Here is an 18,532-nt window from a genome sequence, read left to right on the forward strand (position 1 = left end):
TTTCTGCAGATCTCTGCTCAAATGTCACCTCAATTAGGAGTTCCCTGTTCTTTTTTTAAAAAGCATCCCTGCTTCCAATCCCACTCTGCCAGCTCCCTTTCCTGTTTCCCTTTTCTCTGCGACATGAATCACTACATGCCACCTTATAAATTTCACTTGTTTACTAGCTAGTTCCCACCACTCTAGGCAGGAACTTTCATCTGTTTTGTTCCCAAGCACCTAGAACAGTGCCTAACACAAAGGTGAATAAATATTTGCTGAAATGAATGACTTTCCTGAACCTACAACTACTCTCCAACTGTATTAGGTAAAATATTAAGGGAGGTAACATCCAAAAACCTTAGAAAGCAAATAAGCTACCTTCATAACTAAATTTAACCTGGCATATTTTAGGCAATTAATATAAAATATTAGCTAATTGTCATGAAAAATGATAAAACTCTACTTACCTGTACAAAAAAGCTTAATCCATAGAACATTCCATTCTGCGAAGCTTACTTACCAGGCACTTGAATATTCACTTATTTACTCAAAAAATACTGGGCAGCTACTAATATGCTAGGCACATGCAGTTTACCCAAGCAAAACCTCTGAAAGAAATAACACTTACATATTAGCATCTTCTCCCACAGCTAAATGGACTAGGGAGAATCTCAGGCATGTGAACACCAATCCTTTAGACTAAACTAAAACAGTACTATGTTCTACCTCTCCAGAGAATCTGAACCGAGAGACACAGATATAGTCAAATGGATGGTAGATGGAACTGCAAGGTAATGATGAAGAGAGAATGGCCTGGGCAATCCTGTTAGGCAGTGTGCATGAGGAGGGTGTGGAGGAGGCTAGAAGAGAGGCAGACAGATAAGAAAAGGTGCAGGAGGAGAATGACAATATGACATCCAAGCAACAGAACACAGCCTTGGTTCCTGACTGGCCAGGTCCAGTCCTCTGACATTCAGCTTCAGCTAGGCTTTGTTCCCTAACCTTGGATCACCAGCAACATTGTTTTACAATTGGTTGTATCTTTACAATATTACCCTTTACCCGAATAAGCCTGAGTAGTTTTCTCTAAATCTTTAGACAGACTCCAACCTACCGTATATATTCCAAAGAAAAATATTCAGATAGTCAAGGTTTAAAAAAAAAAAAGTTATTTATTTTTAAAGGCATTGATAAAAATCTTAACATACTTACTAAGAAAGTTACAATATACAAATGGGTTCAGTTGTGATTTTGACAGATTGACTTTCTGCATTGTGACCTTGAATTTCTTTTAATCACTCATATTTCCATTGTTCAGTTATTCAAACTGATTATTGCCTCAAAATAGCTAACTGGTTATTTAAGCATGAGTCACATGCAACAAGGGGAAATGATGACATGCACCCATCCAAGTGTTCATGAAGAAAATGATGAAACTTCTGTTCACATCGACCAGGGCACATCAATATACCATCCTCCTTGGGAGAGAGCTGCACCTGAATCCGAAAGATAAAAAGTCTACATACAATTATGAAATTTAAAAATCTATTTTCTTATAAAATCATAAAGAAGAAAACATAAAGCAACACATGCATCATGGTAAATAAAATTAGAATAAAAATATGCTAGTGTAAAAAACAATACTAATTTCAATCTTTATGGGATAGTTAGATATTTAGGCAAATTAATTGTGAAATTCATTTGAAGGAATAAATGGGCAAGAGTATTTTTTAAAAAAATTCTTAAGGAGCACTGGTATTTGATCTGTCCTAACAGAATTTAAAACATATTAAAAACAATGATCAAAATTATGTGTTTAAAAAATAGTAATTAGAACAATACAAAACAACATTCTATAACTACAATACAATAAAACTAGAAATTAAACCTAACTGAAAGTAAAATTAACCTAAAAATTAATTAACTGAAATTAATTGAAATTAACCTGAAATTAAAACATTTCTAGAGTTAAAAACAAAATTTTGAAATTTGGAATATCTAGAAAATAAGAATTCTACAGAATACAACTAAATTGTCAGAGAAAAATTTATGGTCCTGAAATATCCATTTTAATAAACAACAGATAGGAAGAAAATTTTTTAAAACTTCTAAGGAAAGCAGAAAGTGGAAATTAATCCCGAGTATATCATCTGGGCCCAATGAACCCAATTTTAATTTTTGAGTTTTTTTTGGATCTTAGTTCCCCAACCAGGGATTGAACCTGGGCCATGGAAGTGAAAGCACCGAGTCCTAACCACTGGACCACCAGGGAATTCCCAATTTTTGAGTTTCTTATTCGATCAGTTCTAACTATTTGTCCTTACATTCACAACTCACTCTTAGAGGTCTGCCAAAGAACAAAGAGAAAATTTATTAAAAAAAATAAACAAAACTCCTATCTTGCAATTATGCTGTAACTCTACTGGACTCTTTTATAAATCTACAATACAGAATCTTAGTGATTTTACTATCACTTACTTCTACTATCACTTTTACTATCACTTTACTTTTACTTATCTTGAAACATTTTGTTACTCTTCATCCCAGGATATATTTTATTTTAACTCATTGTGGTAGCCAGTCTTCAAGATGGTCCCCAGTGATTCCTGCCCTTGTCTAATCCCCTCCAGTTGGCCGTGGGTTGCACTTACGTCAAAAGGATAGAAAAAGGTGGAAGTGATGGTGTGTGATTCAGAGACTAAGTTATAAAAGTACGTGTGGTGTTGCTCATTCTGTACTGGATCGCCCACTTTGGAGAAGCCAGCTATCAGTTTGTGAGGACTCTCAGGCTGCCTATGGAGAACGCCAGGTAGCAAGAGAGCCTCTTAACAACCATCTGGGTGAGCCTGAAGCAGATCCTCCAGCCCCAGTAGAACTGTGAGATGACTATTGCCTTGAGGCTGACGACCTGATTTGCAGCCTTAGGAGAACCACCCACCTCAGCTGCCCCGCATTCCTGACCCACAGAAACTAAAGATAAATAAATATTTGCTGTTTTAAGGTGCTAAATTTTAGGGTAATTTGTTACGTAGCAGTAGATAATACATTCACCAGCGACCTCTAGCTATGCATAAGAAAAAAAAAAAGACTAAAATAAGGACGTGAAAGGATGGAATCACCTAAAATGATGATGAAATAAATCATTAGTAGTGAAATAAAGCACCACTATTACACCATCCTTCAGTTTTCTTATTCTGTTGTCCAAAGTACTGGATTATCTTTCAAGAAGTTTTAATGGAAGTATGGAGATACAATCCTTGTAGTCTTTTTTTTTTTAAAGCTTTCCCTGAACACAGTTGAGAATTCAGACTTTTTCATTTTCTGTCCATAATAGCAAAGAGAACAAAATTGACAGAGAAAGTCATTTCAAAATTATTAAAGCAATTAGAAGATGAATGTAACGGGATAGAGAGTAACATCTAGGCCAGCGGCTGGAAAACTATGGCCTAACATATTTACTATCTAACCCTTTAAGAAAAAAATTTTGATCTTTATTCTGGACTAATAATGGTGAAATTGTTCATATAAGTAAAGTCTCAGATGATGAGTCTTCAGATGACATATTCTACTTAGGTGAATTTTCCCAAACTCAAGAAATGATATACTTCTTTTTTTTTAAACTTTTAATTTTATATTGGAGTATAGTTGATTAATAATGTTGTGATAGTTTCAGGTGTACAGCAAAGTGACTCAGTTATACATATACATGTATCTACTCTTTTTCAAATTCTTTTCCCATCTAGGTTGTTACATAATACTGAGCAGAGTTCCCTATGCTACACAGTAAGTCCTTGTTGGTTATCTATTTTAAATACAGCAGTGTGTACATGTCAATCCCAAGCTCCCTAACTATCTGTTTCCCCCACCCTCCCCACCTGGTAACCGTAAGTTCATTCTCTAAGTCTGTGAGTCTGTTTCTGTTTTGTAAATAAAGGAACTGATATATTTCTCAGGACAAAAAAGAAAATATGGTAGTATCATTTAGTTAGTCCTTCAACAGGAAGGACTTCATTATATAATATTTTATGATTAAAAACCTGAACCATCCCATTTTGCTACAAGGACATGTGACAATATTCTTTCAACTTTTATAATGCTTGTACACTAAAATTTACTTACAGTTTGTGGACAGATATGGAAGACAGATGTGTATACAAAGTAATTGGAAGGTAATAAATATGTAGAAATGAAAAACAATAAGATCATTCTAACTAGTATCTATAAAAAAAAAGAAATGTTTTGCTATTAGGCAACACAGAGGATAGCTATCATCTGTCTATCCAACAAATAGAAGCTTTCAGAAGTACTGTTTTGACGAACCAAGTGCATGAAGAATCAAGGTAAAAAGCTAGAACATAGCAGAGGTGCATTTAAAATTTAGAGTCAGTCGTGGATGGATGTAGAGACTGTCATATAGAATGAAGTAAGTCAGAAAGAGAAAAACAAATATCGTATATTAACGCATATATATGGAACCTAGAAAAATGGTACAGATGAACCAGTTTGCAGGGCAGAAATAGAGACACAGATGTAGAGAACAAACGTATGGACACCATGGGGGAAAAGCCACGGGGGGGGTGGTGGTGGTGGTGTGATGAATTGGGCGATTGGGACATGTATACACTGATGTGTATAAAATAGATGACTAATAAGAACCTGCTGTATAAAAAATAAATAAAATAAAATTCAAAATTTCAAAAAAAAAGAAATTTATTAGAGTCAGTATTTATAAGATAAATATATTTCAGGTTCATGCATAACAGCCAATGAACAGTTAGTTGCATTCAAAGAATATTATCTGATTTGGAGATATATATAAACATTCAATACTAGGAAAATACATAATAAAAATTGGGGTTTCTTTATTCCCATCTTACCCCTAGGTTCTTCATGACATTTTTTTTTTTCCTTAGAGACCTACTAGAGAATGGACTTGAGGATATGGGGAGGGGGAAGGGTAAGCTGTGACAAAGTGAGAGAGTGGCATGGACATATATACACTACCAAATGTAAAATAGGTAGCTAGTGGGAAGCAGCCACATAGCACAGGGAGATCAGCTCGGTGCTTTGTGACCGCCTGGAGGGGTGGGATAGGGAGGGTGGGAGGGAGGGAGATGCAAGAGGGAAGAGATATGGGAACATATGTGTATGTACAACTGATCCCTTTGTTATAAAGCAGAAACTAACACACCATTGTAAAGCAATTATTCTCCAATAAAGATGTTAAAAAAAAATTGGGGTTTGCTGTATTTAAATTCTCATTGAAATTGCTAACAAAGTTATTTTCACTATCTCTTTACTCTGTAAACTGTAAAATGACTTGAAATTACATAGAGTCAATTCTCATTATTCATGGCAGTTATGTTTTTAAAAGTCACTACAAACAATGAATTTGTGAATACTGAGCCATTACTCCTAGAAGAAACACAGGGCTAGGTTCCTGCAAACCTCTGGTCACATTACCAGCTGATCAGTACATAACCTTATGCGTGTTACTGTTGCAAGACACACTATTTCATATATATTGTTGATTCAACAACACTTAACTCATGGCCAACAGCACTACAACTCATGCCTGAACACATCTAACACATGTATTCTCCTTGTAAGGCACATCACAGCCTTCTTGCACTTGGGAACATTAGATATCACTACAGCACAATACTTGGGGGCTATTTTAAAGAGTGAAGTCAAAAGGCGCAAAAGACAGAAAAATGTAGAACTAAATAGATTGTGAAAATGACCTTTGTTTATAGTACGAAAGCTGAAAAAAGAAAACAGAGCACTACATTTTCAGCTTTATCTCAGCTGAAAATGTCTGTCAGGTGACTCAAATTTTTCACCCTCTGCATGTGTCCATGAATGATGGTGAAGGCTCCACAAATAATGACTTCGGGATTACAGATAAATTTTAGCAAGCTAGCAAATTTGCAAATATAGAATCTATGAATAATGAGGACATCTGTATATAAAATTTTATAAGCAAAAGTTGAAAAGAGAAAGTAAGCACAAATATCTAAAATGATAATGGAAAAATTACCATATAGATACAGGAAAAAAATTAAACAGTAGAAGCATTAGAAGAAAAGCCTGAAAAGGCAGGATGATTCTGACTATATGAAAATTAAACACTATGACTACATAAAAAGCAAATATTTCTGTCAAAATGACAACAACCACTACAACCATAAGCAAGGTCAAAAGAAATGACAAGCTAGGAAAAAAGTATTTGTAACTCATAGCACAAAGAATTCTTGCAAATCAAAAAGGAAAAGCACACATCCCAGCTGAAAAGTAGGCAACGGTGATGTTTCTAAAGTTTTCAGATAAGAAAAGATACACAGTTCTCTTAAACACAAGAAAAGGTGCTGAACTTCACAATAATAAGATAAATAAATTATAAATACAATGAGACAATCATTTCCAACTACTAGACTGAGAAATATCCAAAGGTCTGATAAATTATTGGCTAGGGCTTCCCTGGTGGTGCAGTGGTTGAGAGTCCGCCTGCCGATGCAGGGGACACGGGTTCGTGCCCCGGTCCGGGAAGATCCCACATGCCGCAGAGCGGCTAGGCCCGTGAGCCATGGCCGCTGAGCCTGCGCGTCTGGAGCCTGTGCTCCGCAACGGGAGAGGCCACAACAGTGAGAGGCCCGCGTACCGCAAAAAAAAAAAAAAAAAAAAAATTATTGGCCAGACTGTGGGAAACAGAGACTCTCATACAATGTTGGTGGAAATGGAAATTAATACAATCTCTACTGAGAGCAATTTGGCAAAAATCTTTTAAAATTATAAATGTGTATCTTCTTCAATCCAGGAGTTCTAATTCTATAATCTAATTCTTGATTCTAATGCAATCTATTTAGATAATCTTAAGGATGTATTCAGACATCTACAAAAAGAATTATGTAAAAGAACACTGACTATAGTATTAAATAGCAAACAACTGGAAGCAACCTAAACTTCCATCCGTAAGAGTTCAATCAAATAAGTATGGTACACATCTGTATATAAGAATATCTTGCATATGTTTAAAACAAGACAGTTTTACATACTGATATGAAGCGTTCTCCAAGAAATACCGAGGAAAGAGTACTTACCTATTATAAAACACTATACGAATTACCTATAAAAATGGAAAAATAAAAAAGTTTAAAGGAGTTAGATGATATAGCTTACCAAGTGTACCTTCACTACATATTATTTATTTTTTATCGTCAGTAAATGTACACAGCACAAAAATAGAATACAAAAGGGTATACCGTGAAGTTCATAATTCAAAAAGATACGTGTACCCCTATGCTCACAGCAGCACTATTCACAATAGCCAAGACATGGAAACAACCTAAATGTCCATCGACAGATGAATGGATAAAGATGATGTGGTACACATATACAATGGAATATTACTCAGCCATTAAAAAGAATGAAATCATGCCATTTGCAGCAACATGTAAGGAGCTAGAGAGTACCATACTGAGTGAAGTAAGTCAGACAGAGAAAGACAAATACCATATGATATCACTTATATGTGGAATCTAAAATACAGTAAGCCCCCTCCCTGCATAACAAATGAGCTCTGTTCCAAGAGCGCGTTCGTAAGTCCAATTTGTTTGTAAGTCCAACAAAGTTAGCCTAGGTACCCAACTAACACAATTGGCTACATAGTACTGTACTGTAATAGGTTTATAATACTTTTCACACAAATTATACATAAAAAACAAACAAGAACAAAAAATAAAACTTAAAAAAATATTTTTATGTATGTATGTATGTATGTATGGCTGTGTTGGGTCTTCGTTGCTGCACGTGGGCTTTCTCTAGTTGCAGCAAGCGGGGGCTACTCTTCATTGTGGTGTGCAGGCTTCTCATTTCGGTGGCTTCTCTTGTTGTGGAGCACAGGCTCTAGGCACACAGGCTTCAGTAGTTGTGGCACGTGGGCTCAACAGTTGTGGTGCGCAGGCTTAGTAGTTGTGGCTCGCAGGCTCTAGAGCACAGGCTCAGTAGGTGTGGCGCATGGGCTTAGTTGCTCCGCGGCATGTGGGATCTTCCTGGACCAGGGCTAGAACCTATGTCCCCTGCATTGGCAGGCAGATGCTTAACCACTGCGCCACCAGGGAAGTCCCCCCAAATAAAACATTTTTAATCTTACAGTATAGTACCTTGAAAAGCACAGTAGTACAGTACAGCAGCTGGCATAGAGGGGCACATTCACATTTTTGAAAGTTTGCAACCTGAAGGTTCATATGTAGGGGACTTCCTGTATGACACAAATGAACCTATCTATGAAACAGAAACAGAATCACGGATATAGAAACAGACTGGTGGTTGCCAAGGGGGAAGGGGCTGGGGGAGGGATGGAATGGGAGGTTGGGGTTAACAGATGTAAGCTTTTATATATAGAATGGATACACAACAAGGTCCCACTGTATAGCACAGGGAACTATATTCAGTATCCTATGATAGACCATAATGGAAAATAAAAGAAAAAGACTGTATGTATATGTATAACTTTGCTGTATAGCAGAAATTAACACAACACTGCAAATCGACTATACTTCAATAAAAAAATTAAGAAAAAAATTTTAAGGAGTAAGATGATATATCAATATCTTACCAAGTTTAACTTAATTACATATTTATTTTTTTACTGTCAGTAAATGTACACAGCACAAAAGAAGAAAAAATACAAAAAGGTATACTGTGAAGTTTCCCTCACATCCCTGTGTCTTCTAGTCCCTCTTCAGTAGTAACTAGACTATTGCCATGAGATGATAATCAATGCACACACATGCATATATGTAAATGTATATTTACACAAATGGCAGGAAGCAAAATACACACAGTTCTGCATCTTACTTTTTCATTTAAATATATTTTCCTATCAGATTGCTATACATAACAAACAACAATGTAGTTTAAGAAAAACACACACAAAAAAAGAATTAAAAGAATAAACTGAATAATGTTCAAAAACTGATTCAAACTATTTTAGAACTTTTATTTTATAACATGAATAACAATGGAGAAAGAAATAATTTAAATAAACTATAACAAGTAGATACTCTAATTACGATAAGTGTAAAGGATGAGGGCTTTAGTAACTATTTATTCTTTTGGGGAAGCAATATGACAACACATGATAATCTACAGCAGTAATTAGATTCTGAGGCCCAATACATGAAACTAATCAACAATTCACAGAAATAATTCTATGGAACTACAGTTTAACAAAAAAAGCCCAAAATAGACCTACTACTGTCATAGAGAAGTATATATATATATATATACACACACACACACACACATACACACACATACCAATAACCTCAAATCTGACATATGAACCTTATGTACTTGAGAGATAGAGTGTAATATCATTGTTTAGCACATTTTGTTTTAACCATCACAACAGATTAATCTTTCAGAAATCATCCAACAACTGAAAATTAATTGTTCCAAAATGAAAAGGTGATGCAATGAATTGTGCCATCCAACCAAGTATTCAAAAAAATGATAAAATGTCTGTTTAAAATAGGAGGAATAGTTGGTAGTGTACTTGTTTTCCTGTGATAGGTTATAAAACTGGGCACAATTTATGATGCAACTGTTTCCAGGCATTGGGCAACAGAGAGCACAGGGTGAGATTCTTGAGAAAGGGAAACAGGTGAGCTTTGCATTCACCCTCTTTGGCTGGACACAATTTCCAAACTGCAGCATGAAAGGTGGAGCCTGAGTAGAGAGTACTGTTCTTCCTGGGTGGGGGGAAGAAACAGGGATTGGAGTCTAGGCTCTGGAATAAGGCAGATGGAATTTGAGGAGGTAAGGTCTAGAGAGGAGGGACTTAAAGAGAAGGAGCCCCAAAAATCTGTGTAGGATTCCCACTTAGGTCCTTGCCCAAATCCTAAATTATGCACGTGTAGGACAAGACTCCACAGAGCCGGGCAGAAGCAGTTGGTGGGGGGCTGAGAGCTGGAGAGAGTTCTGAAGTCACACAGAGTTCTACCACTTACTATGTGGTCCAAAGCAAGTCATTTGGGAATAATAATAGTAACTAACTTGAGAGTGCTATTAAGATTCAATGAGGGACTGCCCTGGTGGTGCAGTGGTTAAGAATCCGCCTGTCAATTCAGGGGACATGGGCTTGATCCCTGACCCGGGAAGATCCTACATGCCGCGGGGTGACTGAGTCCACGTGCCACAACTACTGAAGCCTGCACACCTAGAGCCCGTGCTCTGCAACAAGAGAAGTCACTGAAATGAGAAGCCCACGCACTGCAATGAAGAGTAGCCCCTGCTCTCTGCAACTAGAGAAAGCCCGTGAGCAGCAACAAAGACCCAACACAGCCATAAATAAATAAATAAATTTATTTAAAAAAAAAAAGATTCAATGAAATAACAATGTCTAGCAACACACAGTAATCATTCAAAAAATATAGCTATTATTACTTGTAAAGGAAGAAAAATATGATGTGACAGTTTCTAGTTTCCTTTACAATAAAAACCCAACTAACACAGAGCTAAGAGTCTACTGAAACCAGGTTCTATAAAGTAAGATTGTTTTTTTTACAAATTTAATTTAAATGTTTATTATAAATTTTACAGTAAAAGTAAAATGAACCATATCCTAGAAGTCAAAATTCTACCTACAGGTAATGGCAAGAGTAGGGAAACTACAGAGTCCAAATTTTACCAAACAATGTACAACTTTCCAGATCAGCAGCTTAACTGGAAAAAACATGAAGTTTGTAAGCAAACAAATTTCAAATCAAATCCCTGCTCCCCTAACTAACAACTGACTGGTATCAAACAAGATAGCTATGCTATCTTTTATATATATATATATATATATAAAATAAGATTAACCAGAAGTATTTATCTAAACACAAAGACTCATTAATATTCAGGTATACTGCTTCACATCTTTCTTCTTCTGCCTAGAAACCAAGTTTTATTTAAAGTAGAATGCAGCTCAACCCTAAATTATATGCCATTTTAAAATATAAAAGGTCAATTTATGTGTCACAATAACTAGTAATGAAAGGATCAGAACTTCGAAGCTCAGAAAATTACTTTCTCCTACAGTATGGAGGTTCCTTAAAAAACTAAAAATAGAGCTACCATATGATCCAGTAATCCCACTCCTGGGCATATATCTAGAGAAAACTCTAATTTGAAAAGATACATGCACCCCAATGTTCATAGCAGCACTATTTACAATAGCCAAGACATGGAAGCAACCTAAATGTCTATTGAAAGATGAATGGATAGAGAAGATGTGGTATATACATATACAATGGAATATTACTCAGGCATTAAAAAGAATGAAGTAATGCCATTTGCAGCAACATGGGTGGACGCAGAGATTATCATACTGAGTGAAGTAAGTCAGACAGAGAAAGACAAACATCATATGATATCACTTAGATGTGGAATCTAAAAAAATGAACTTATTTACAAAATAGAAATAGACTCACATAGAAAACAAACATAGTTACCAAAAAGGAAAGGGGAAACAGGGATAAGTTTGGAATTTGGGATTAACAGATACACACTATTACGTATAAAATAGATAAACAACAAGGACCTACTGTATAGCACTGGGAACTATATTCAATATCTTATAATAATATATAATGGAAAAGAATCTGAAAAAGAATGGGTATACATACATGTATATGTATAACTGAAATCACTTTGCTGTACACCTAAAACACTGTAAAACCAACTATACTTCCATTAAAAAAAATAAAAAAAAAAAAAGAAAGAAAAGAAATTAGTTTCTCCAAAAGCTTCTCCAACTATATTACTTGGTGTCTTCAAAATATGTTACATATATAATCTCAGGACAATAGCTGAACCCACAAGTAATAATAATTTAAAACAATCCTGTGCAAAAGAGAACATACTGTATGATTGCAGTTCTAAACTAAGTAAAACTAATCTTTGTTCATAGAGGTCAGAATGGTGATTGCCAGGATAGGTAAGTGTGGTGAATGACTAGAAAGGGGTACAAAGGAACTTCTGGACTGAGGGAAATGTTCTTTTATCTTGATGTAGTAACAATGGTATACCTTCTCAAAACTGATCAAACTCTTCACTTTAAATCTGTGCATTTTTTTAAAAAGTTTATTTATTTATTTAATTTTTGGCTGCATTGGGTCTTCATTGCTGCGTGCAGGCTTTTCTCTAGTTGAGGTGAGCTGGGGCTACTCTTCGTTGCGGTGCGCGGGCTTCTCATTGCGGTGTCTTCTCTTGTGGAGCACGGGCTCTAGGAGCGCGGGCTTCAGTAGTTGTGGCATGAGGGCTCTAGAGCGCAGGCTCAGCAGTTGTGGCGCACGGGCTTAGCTGCTCCGCAGTATGTGGTATCTTCCCCAACCAGGGCTTGAACCCGTGTCCCCTGCATTGGCTGGCAGATTCTTAACCACTGCGCCACCAGGGAAGTCCCAATCTGTGCATTTTACTGTATATAAATTAACCTCAAAAAAAGTATTTGGAAAAAAAAATGAGAGCGATGTAAAAATGTTCTTGAATCCTCTTGCAAGGCCACAATTCATACACAAAAATGATAAAACACCAAGTATTTTGTGAAATACCTGAATACTGAATGTCTTCTACTGATTGCTGTATATAAACATGGATTTCTGCAGAAGCAGGAGTTGCTCTGGTTAAACTTTCAGAATTTTATTTCTGAATTGAATTCATAGTTTTCCATTCACCAAGAGCTTCAAACAACACATAACTTACGTTCATAACCATTAACCCTGTAGTTTATTTCTGTTAATGGCAACCATACAGAAAAGCCAAACTTACAACATGACTCAGATAAAGTAATCTCTGGCTGATCCCTTAATGAAGGTACTCTTCAATTATGGCATCTCACCTTCTATTTGCCTATCTTCTGAATATAGGTACAGACCATGGAATTTTCCATCTAGGATTCTTCATAACCACAAGGACAATTACTATAGTGAAAGCCAGAAAACAAGCTGTTTTGACTTCATTTTCTCTCTTCTTTGACATTCCCTCCAATCTGTGCTCTAAGCCCATTCTAGACTTCAAAAAACCATGCCAGATACTGTAGACATGATGAAGAATGAGATGTAGTGCCTTGCCTCTAATGACAGAGGAAAGACAGATATATAAACAATAAAGATATTATACTGTGAAAAGCTATGTAATAGAAATAAGCAGAGAACAGATGCAAAGAGGGGAACTTACATGGATGGAGAACGGATAACAGTGGTATGACATTTGGGCCAGCCTTAGGCCTTGAAACACACTGCCCTAATGCTTCTAGCTTGTGCATTCTCTGCCTGGAATACTTCAGCCCACTTCATCCCCTGCCTAGTTTTTCTATTCATCTCTTTAGACTTAGCTGAATAACCTAGCTGAAGAACTTCAATTGAATAAAACTGACTTTAATCGAAGAATGAAATACAGGTAACTGTACTTTTAAATGTGAGGATTTATATAATTTAAAAAATATCCCTCCCAGGAATGCATAGATTTTGAAAAGATGTTTTTCGAAATTTGCTTTTCAAGGCAACATGGAAACATCCACTAAGAATCATAATGTCCACAACCTTTTATTAAATAGTCACAACACAGAAAGTTACCCTAACGCTGTGACAGAATAGAACCGAGTACTACATATAAGAAGGTAGTTACTAATGTTATTGAGAATGCCAAAAGCTACTGAACTAAAGGAAGAGCGGCATAACATACAGGCAAACAAGCTGATAGAAAGAATACGTAAAAACATTAAAAATGTGATATTAAGTGGGGATATATATACACACACACATGCACAAAATACTGATGACAAACACCAAAATATGGATGAATATGGACCAAAAGTGTAAAATAATATGTAAAAAGGGAATACAATAGACACATAGATTTTACTAATTTAGTTAAAAATACTGAACACTTTTCTTATGTACTTTTCAAACACACAGAAAATAGAAAAAAATAGTACAATGAACATCCATATGAACACCACTGAGATTCAATAACAGCCATATATGCTTCATGCACACACATATATACATTTTGCTAAATCATTTAGAAATGTATTACAAACACTGTAACACTTCACTTCTAAATACTTCAGTATGCAAATTTAAAGACCTTCTTCCAGAAACTACAACACCCTTATCACAGCTCATAAAATTAGCAATAGTTATCTAATATCATTTAAAATCCAGTCTATATTCAAATTTCCTCAACCCCCAAGTCTCTTACAAATCGCTTTTCAAAACCAGGGTCTAATGAATAATGAAGGATGCCACATTGTATTTGGCTGTTATATCTCAAGTCACTTTTAATCTGGAATAGTTACCTACTCCATGTCATTTTTTCTTTCATGACACTGAATTTTTGAAGAAAGGAGGCCAGTTATCTTCTACAACATGCCACGTTCTGGACCTGTCTGATCATTTCTTTTGTGGTGTCATTTAACTTGTTGCTCTATCCCCAGTATTTCTGATAAATGGGAAAGTAGATCCTAAAGGTTTGTTTAAATTCCACTTAAACTTTTTTGACCATAACACTTCATAGGTAATACAGTGTATTTCATACTGCATCTCAAATGAAAAAGCAAGTCTGACTGCCTGATTACAGTGACGCAAAATTTCATCTCTGATTCTAAGGATCTCTTTATTATAAAGGTATGTTTTCCTTTCAATACAACCAACCAACAAGTATTTGCTGAGATGATACTTTGACATCATAAGAATTCTAGAGGGGATTTAGATCAATCTTTTATCAAATAGTTTTTGCATCAAAATGTCTTTAATATTGTTTTACATTAACTTTTCTACTTTTCAATATTTTAATTTTTAAACATATATTTTCTACAAACTACAAAATTTATAAAAAAGTAACATTCTCTTTTATAATGATGGTAGACTTACTCCTTAATTGAAATGTGAGTGCCTTCTTTCTTTATGACTTTGTTTGAAACCCTGTAAGGAAAATAAAGGCATTTAGAAGCATAGAACACGGGAGAAAATATTTGCAAATGAAGCAACTGACAAAGGATTAATCTCCAAAATATACAAGCAGCTCATGCAGCTCAATATCAAAAAAACAAACAACCCAATCCAAAAATGGGCAGAAGATCTAAATAGACATTTCTCCAAAGAAGATATATAGATTGCCAATAAACACATGAAAGGATGTTCAACATCACTAATCATTAGAGAAATGCAAATCAAAACTACAATGAGGTATCACCTCACATAGGTCAGAATGTCCATCATCAAAAAATCTACAAACAGTAAATGCTGGAGAGGGTGTGGAGAAAAGGGAACCCTCTTGCAGTGTTGGTGGGAATGTAAATTGATACAGCCACTATGGAGAACAGTATGGAGGTTCCTTAAAAAACTAAAAATAGAATTACCATATGACCCAGCAATCCCACCCTGAGAAAACCATAATTCAAAAAGAGTCATGTACCACAATGTTCATTGCAGCACTATTTACAATAGCCAGGACATGGAAGCAACCTAAGTGTCCATCGACAGATGAATGCATAAAGAAGATGTGGCACATATATACAGTGTAATATTACTCAGCCATAAAAAGAAATTGAGTTATTTGTAGTGAGGTGGATGGACACAGAGTCTGTCATACAGAGTGAAGTAAGTCAGAAAGAGAAAAACAAATACCGTATGCTAACACATATATGAGGAATCTAAAAAAAAAAAAAAAAAAAAAGAAAAAGTGGTTCTGATGAACTTAAGGGCAGGACAGGAATAAAGACGCAGACACAGAGAATGGACTTGAAGACACGGGGAGGGGGAAGGGTAAGCTGGGACAAAGTGAGAGAGTAGCATTGACATATATACACTACCAAGTGTAAAACAGCTAGCTAGTGGGAAGCAGCTGCATCGCACAGGGAGATCAGCTTGGTGCTTTGTGACAACCTAAGGGATAGGGAGGGTGGGAGGGAGACGCAAGAGGGAGGGGATATGGGGATACATTATACATATAGCTGATTCACTTTGTTATACAGCAGAAACTAACACAACATTGTAAAGCAATTATATTCCAATAAAGATGTTTAAAAAAAAAAAGAACACACATTTTATACAGAAGTGAACATTTTGTTTCACATAAGACATTTCATTAATTCTCTTTAACAAAATATCATCAGAAAATAAATTTACAGCCTTCAAATGTACTTTAAAAGTGACTCCAAAGTAAACAATTATTAGGCTGCAATTAAGAAAGTTTTCTTCTTTCACTAAGTCTGAAGATGTTCCTGAGCCAACTTATATCTTATTTTCTGTCAAATATAATATATAATGTGTCACACTCATTTATTAAAATAAAACCATTAAAAACCAGTACTCACTAGACAAAAATATTTTAGAAGTTCAAAAAAAAAAATCAAGACTCAAATATTTACTGTTTTTCCTGGTCATACTTAGCACAAATGTTCTACTCCTCTCTTCTCCCTTCTGGCCTCAATACCTTCTATCTTTCCCTACATATATACTAGCTTTCGACTTCACCATTAATCTATATCTTTGAGGCCACAAGATATATTAAAAGGGATTTGTTACTAATAAGTACCAAAGTTAGAGCCTGTGCTATGTTATTTCAATAACATTACTCTCATTCATCTGCATTCTGTTAGGATTTCTAGAAAAAGAAAAATGTATAGGTTAAGAGCTAGACCCAAATCCTGTCTGGCTGCTCTCATGGGAACAGGTTAGTAATGGAAAAGTTGTCAATCGTGTATGCTTCTGTGGAGCAATGGCTAAGAATCGCTACCTGAAGGCAACACTCTCTAAAACACACATAAGCTATTGGAAAACACGACAATGAACAGTAGCTGCTTCTTTTTAATGGTAAAAATTTCCAAGAGAAAAAAATGCAAGATCTAGGAAATGGCAATTTGTTTACACTTCTGAATATGAACATAGGTTTATATTTTAATTTATGCAGATAGACAAATAATACTGCAAAAAGTAAAGATCATTTCTCTGGAACAAGTTAATCATAGCTTAGCCCTGAATTTGTGGCATATATACTGGACAAGGCTGCTTTCCTAGGAACTGGTGCTTGAACTCACAAAAGAAACAGAAACATCTGCATTTTGTTGGTTAGGACCAGAGTTCAAAGTCTGTTGAAAATCTGCTAGGTTTTAATAACAGTACAATCAAGTATGTGAAATATGAATGTTTATGAGTACAATTAACCAACTTTAATTTTCATCCAGGTCATCCTTCAAATCAAATATATTCTGACACGTTAGAACATTCATATTTTTTAACTGCTGCTAGAGTTATCAAAGAAGAAAGCAATAAGGTGTATAACTATTTAAGGCTGTGGTAAAACAAACATTTTCAAGTTGCGCCAGTGGCAATACACATGGAAAGAATTGTGGAAAGGCAGTCAACAGTATCAAAAGCTACTAAAATGTTTAAAAACTATACTAAAATAAAATGTTTATACTTTTTGACCCAATAATGATACTTCCAGATGTCATAAGGAAATAATCTGCAAGAAGCTTTATATATAAGAATGGTTATCTAATTACCAGAGGAAAAACTTGCTAATGTTCAACATTTAGCAAATGATGAACTTATTCTGAATCAGACTTACTATGAACCAGGCACTATTCCAGATGCTAAAGATCCAAGGTTATAAGACAGACAAGGTCCCTGCTCCCGTGGAGCTCAACATTCTACTGGAAGGAGACAGATAAACAGGTAAAGAAAATCATACCAAGAACGATAAATGCCACACAGAGAATCTAAGTGGGGTGATATAATAGAGAATGAGGGCGGATCACTTCTAGTTTAATCAGGAAGATGAAACTTCAGTTGAGATCTGAGCAACAAGCCAGACAAGTGAAATACAGGGTAACAGCTTTCCAGACTAAAGAATAATGAGTGCAAAGGCCCAGAAGAAGGTATAAATCCAGACATGAGCAAGAAAAGAGGCCAGTGTTGCAGGAGTGTACTGAGTAAGAACAGTGTGGAGGAACTTCCCTGGTGGTCCAGTGTGTAAGACTCTATGCACCCAATGCCCGGGTTCGATCCCTGGTCGGGGAACTAGATCCTGCATGCATGCTGCAATTAAGAGTCCACATGCCACAACTAAGAAGTCTGCATGGTGCAACTAAAGATCTCGCATGGTGCAACTAAGACCCCATGCAAATAAATAAATAAATATTTGAAAAAATAAAATATCACTCTAGCTGCTGTATTCAGAATGGATTTGGCAGGATGAGACATGAAATTTCATAAGCAAAAAGAATACTTGGGATCTGCTGCAGTAAGGTAAGAGATAATGATGTCTTATCCAGAATATATAAAGAGCTATTACAACTCATCAACAAAAAGACAAACAACCTATTTAAAAAATAGGCAAAGGATGTGAATAGACAGTTCTCCAAAAAAGATATATAAATGGCCAACAAGCACATGAAAAGATGCTCAACATCGTTTAGTCATTAGGGAAATGCAAATCAAAACCATTATAACGTTATCACTTCATACCCACTAGGATGGCTATAATCAAACAAGGAGAC

General features: G+C 35.6%; 1 protein-coding gene across 2 annotated transcripts in view; it reads right to left on the reverse strand.

The window, feature by feature from the left end:
• Positions 1-1,163: 1,163 nt before the first annotated feature.
• Positions 1,164-18,532, reverse strand: part of LOC309821063 (survival motor neuron protein-like) — a 46,001-nt gene continuing 28,632 nt past the window's right edge. Inside the window, exons 8-10 of one of the 2 annotated variants that reach the window (XM_082652159.1) lie at positions 14,901-14,951; positions 7,083-7,108; positions 1,164-1,478 (exon numbers count right to left, since the gene is read on the reverse strand). In XM_082652159.1, the coding sequence (XP_082508285.1) occupies positions 14,904-14,951 (48 nt within the window). In that variant the 3' untranslated portion in view covers positions 1,164-1,478; positions 7,083-7,108; positions 14,901-14,903. The remainder of the gene's footprint in view (positions 1,479-7,082; positions 7,109-14,900; positions 14,952-18,532) is intronic. The other variant, XM_082652160.1, reaches the window with a different exon arrangement.

This window comes from Grampus griseus, assembly GCF_964374135.1.
Source record: "Grampus griseus genome assembly, chromosome: 3".
Taxonomy (NCBI): Eukaryota; Metazoa; Chordata; class Mammalia; order Artiodactyla; family Delphinidae; genus Grampus; species Grampus griseus.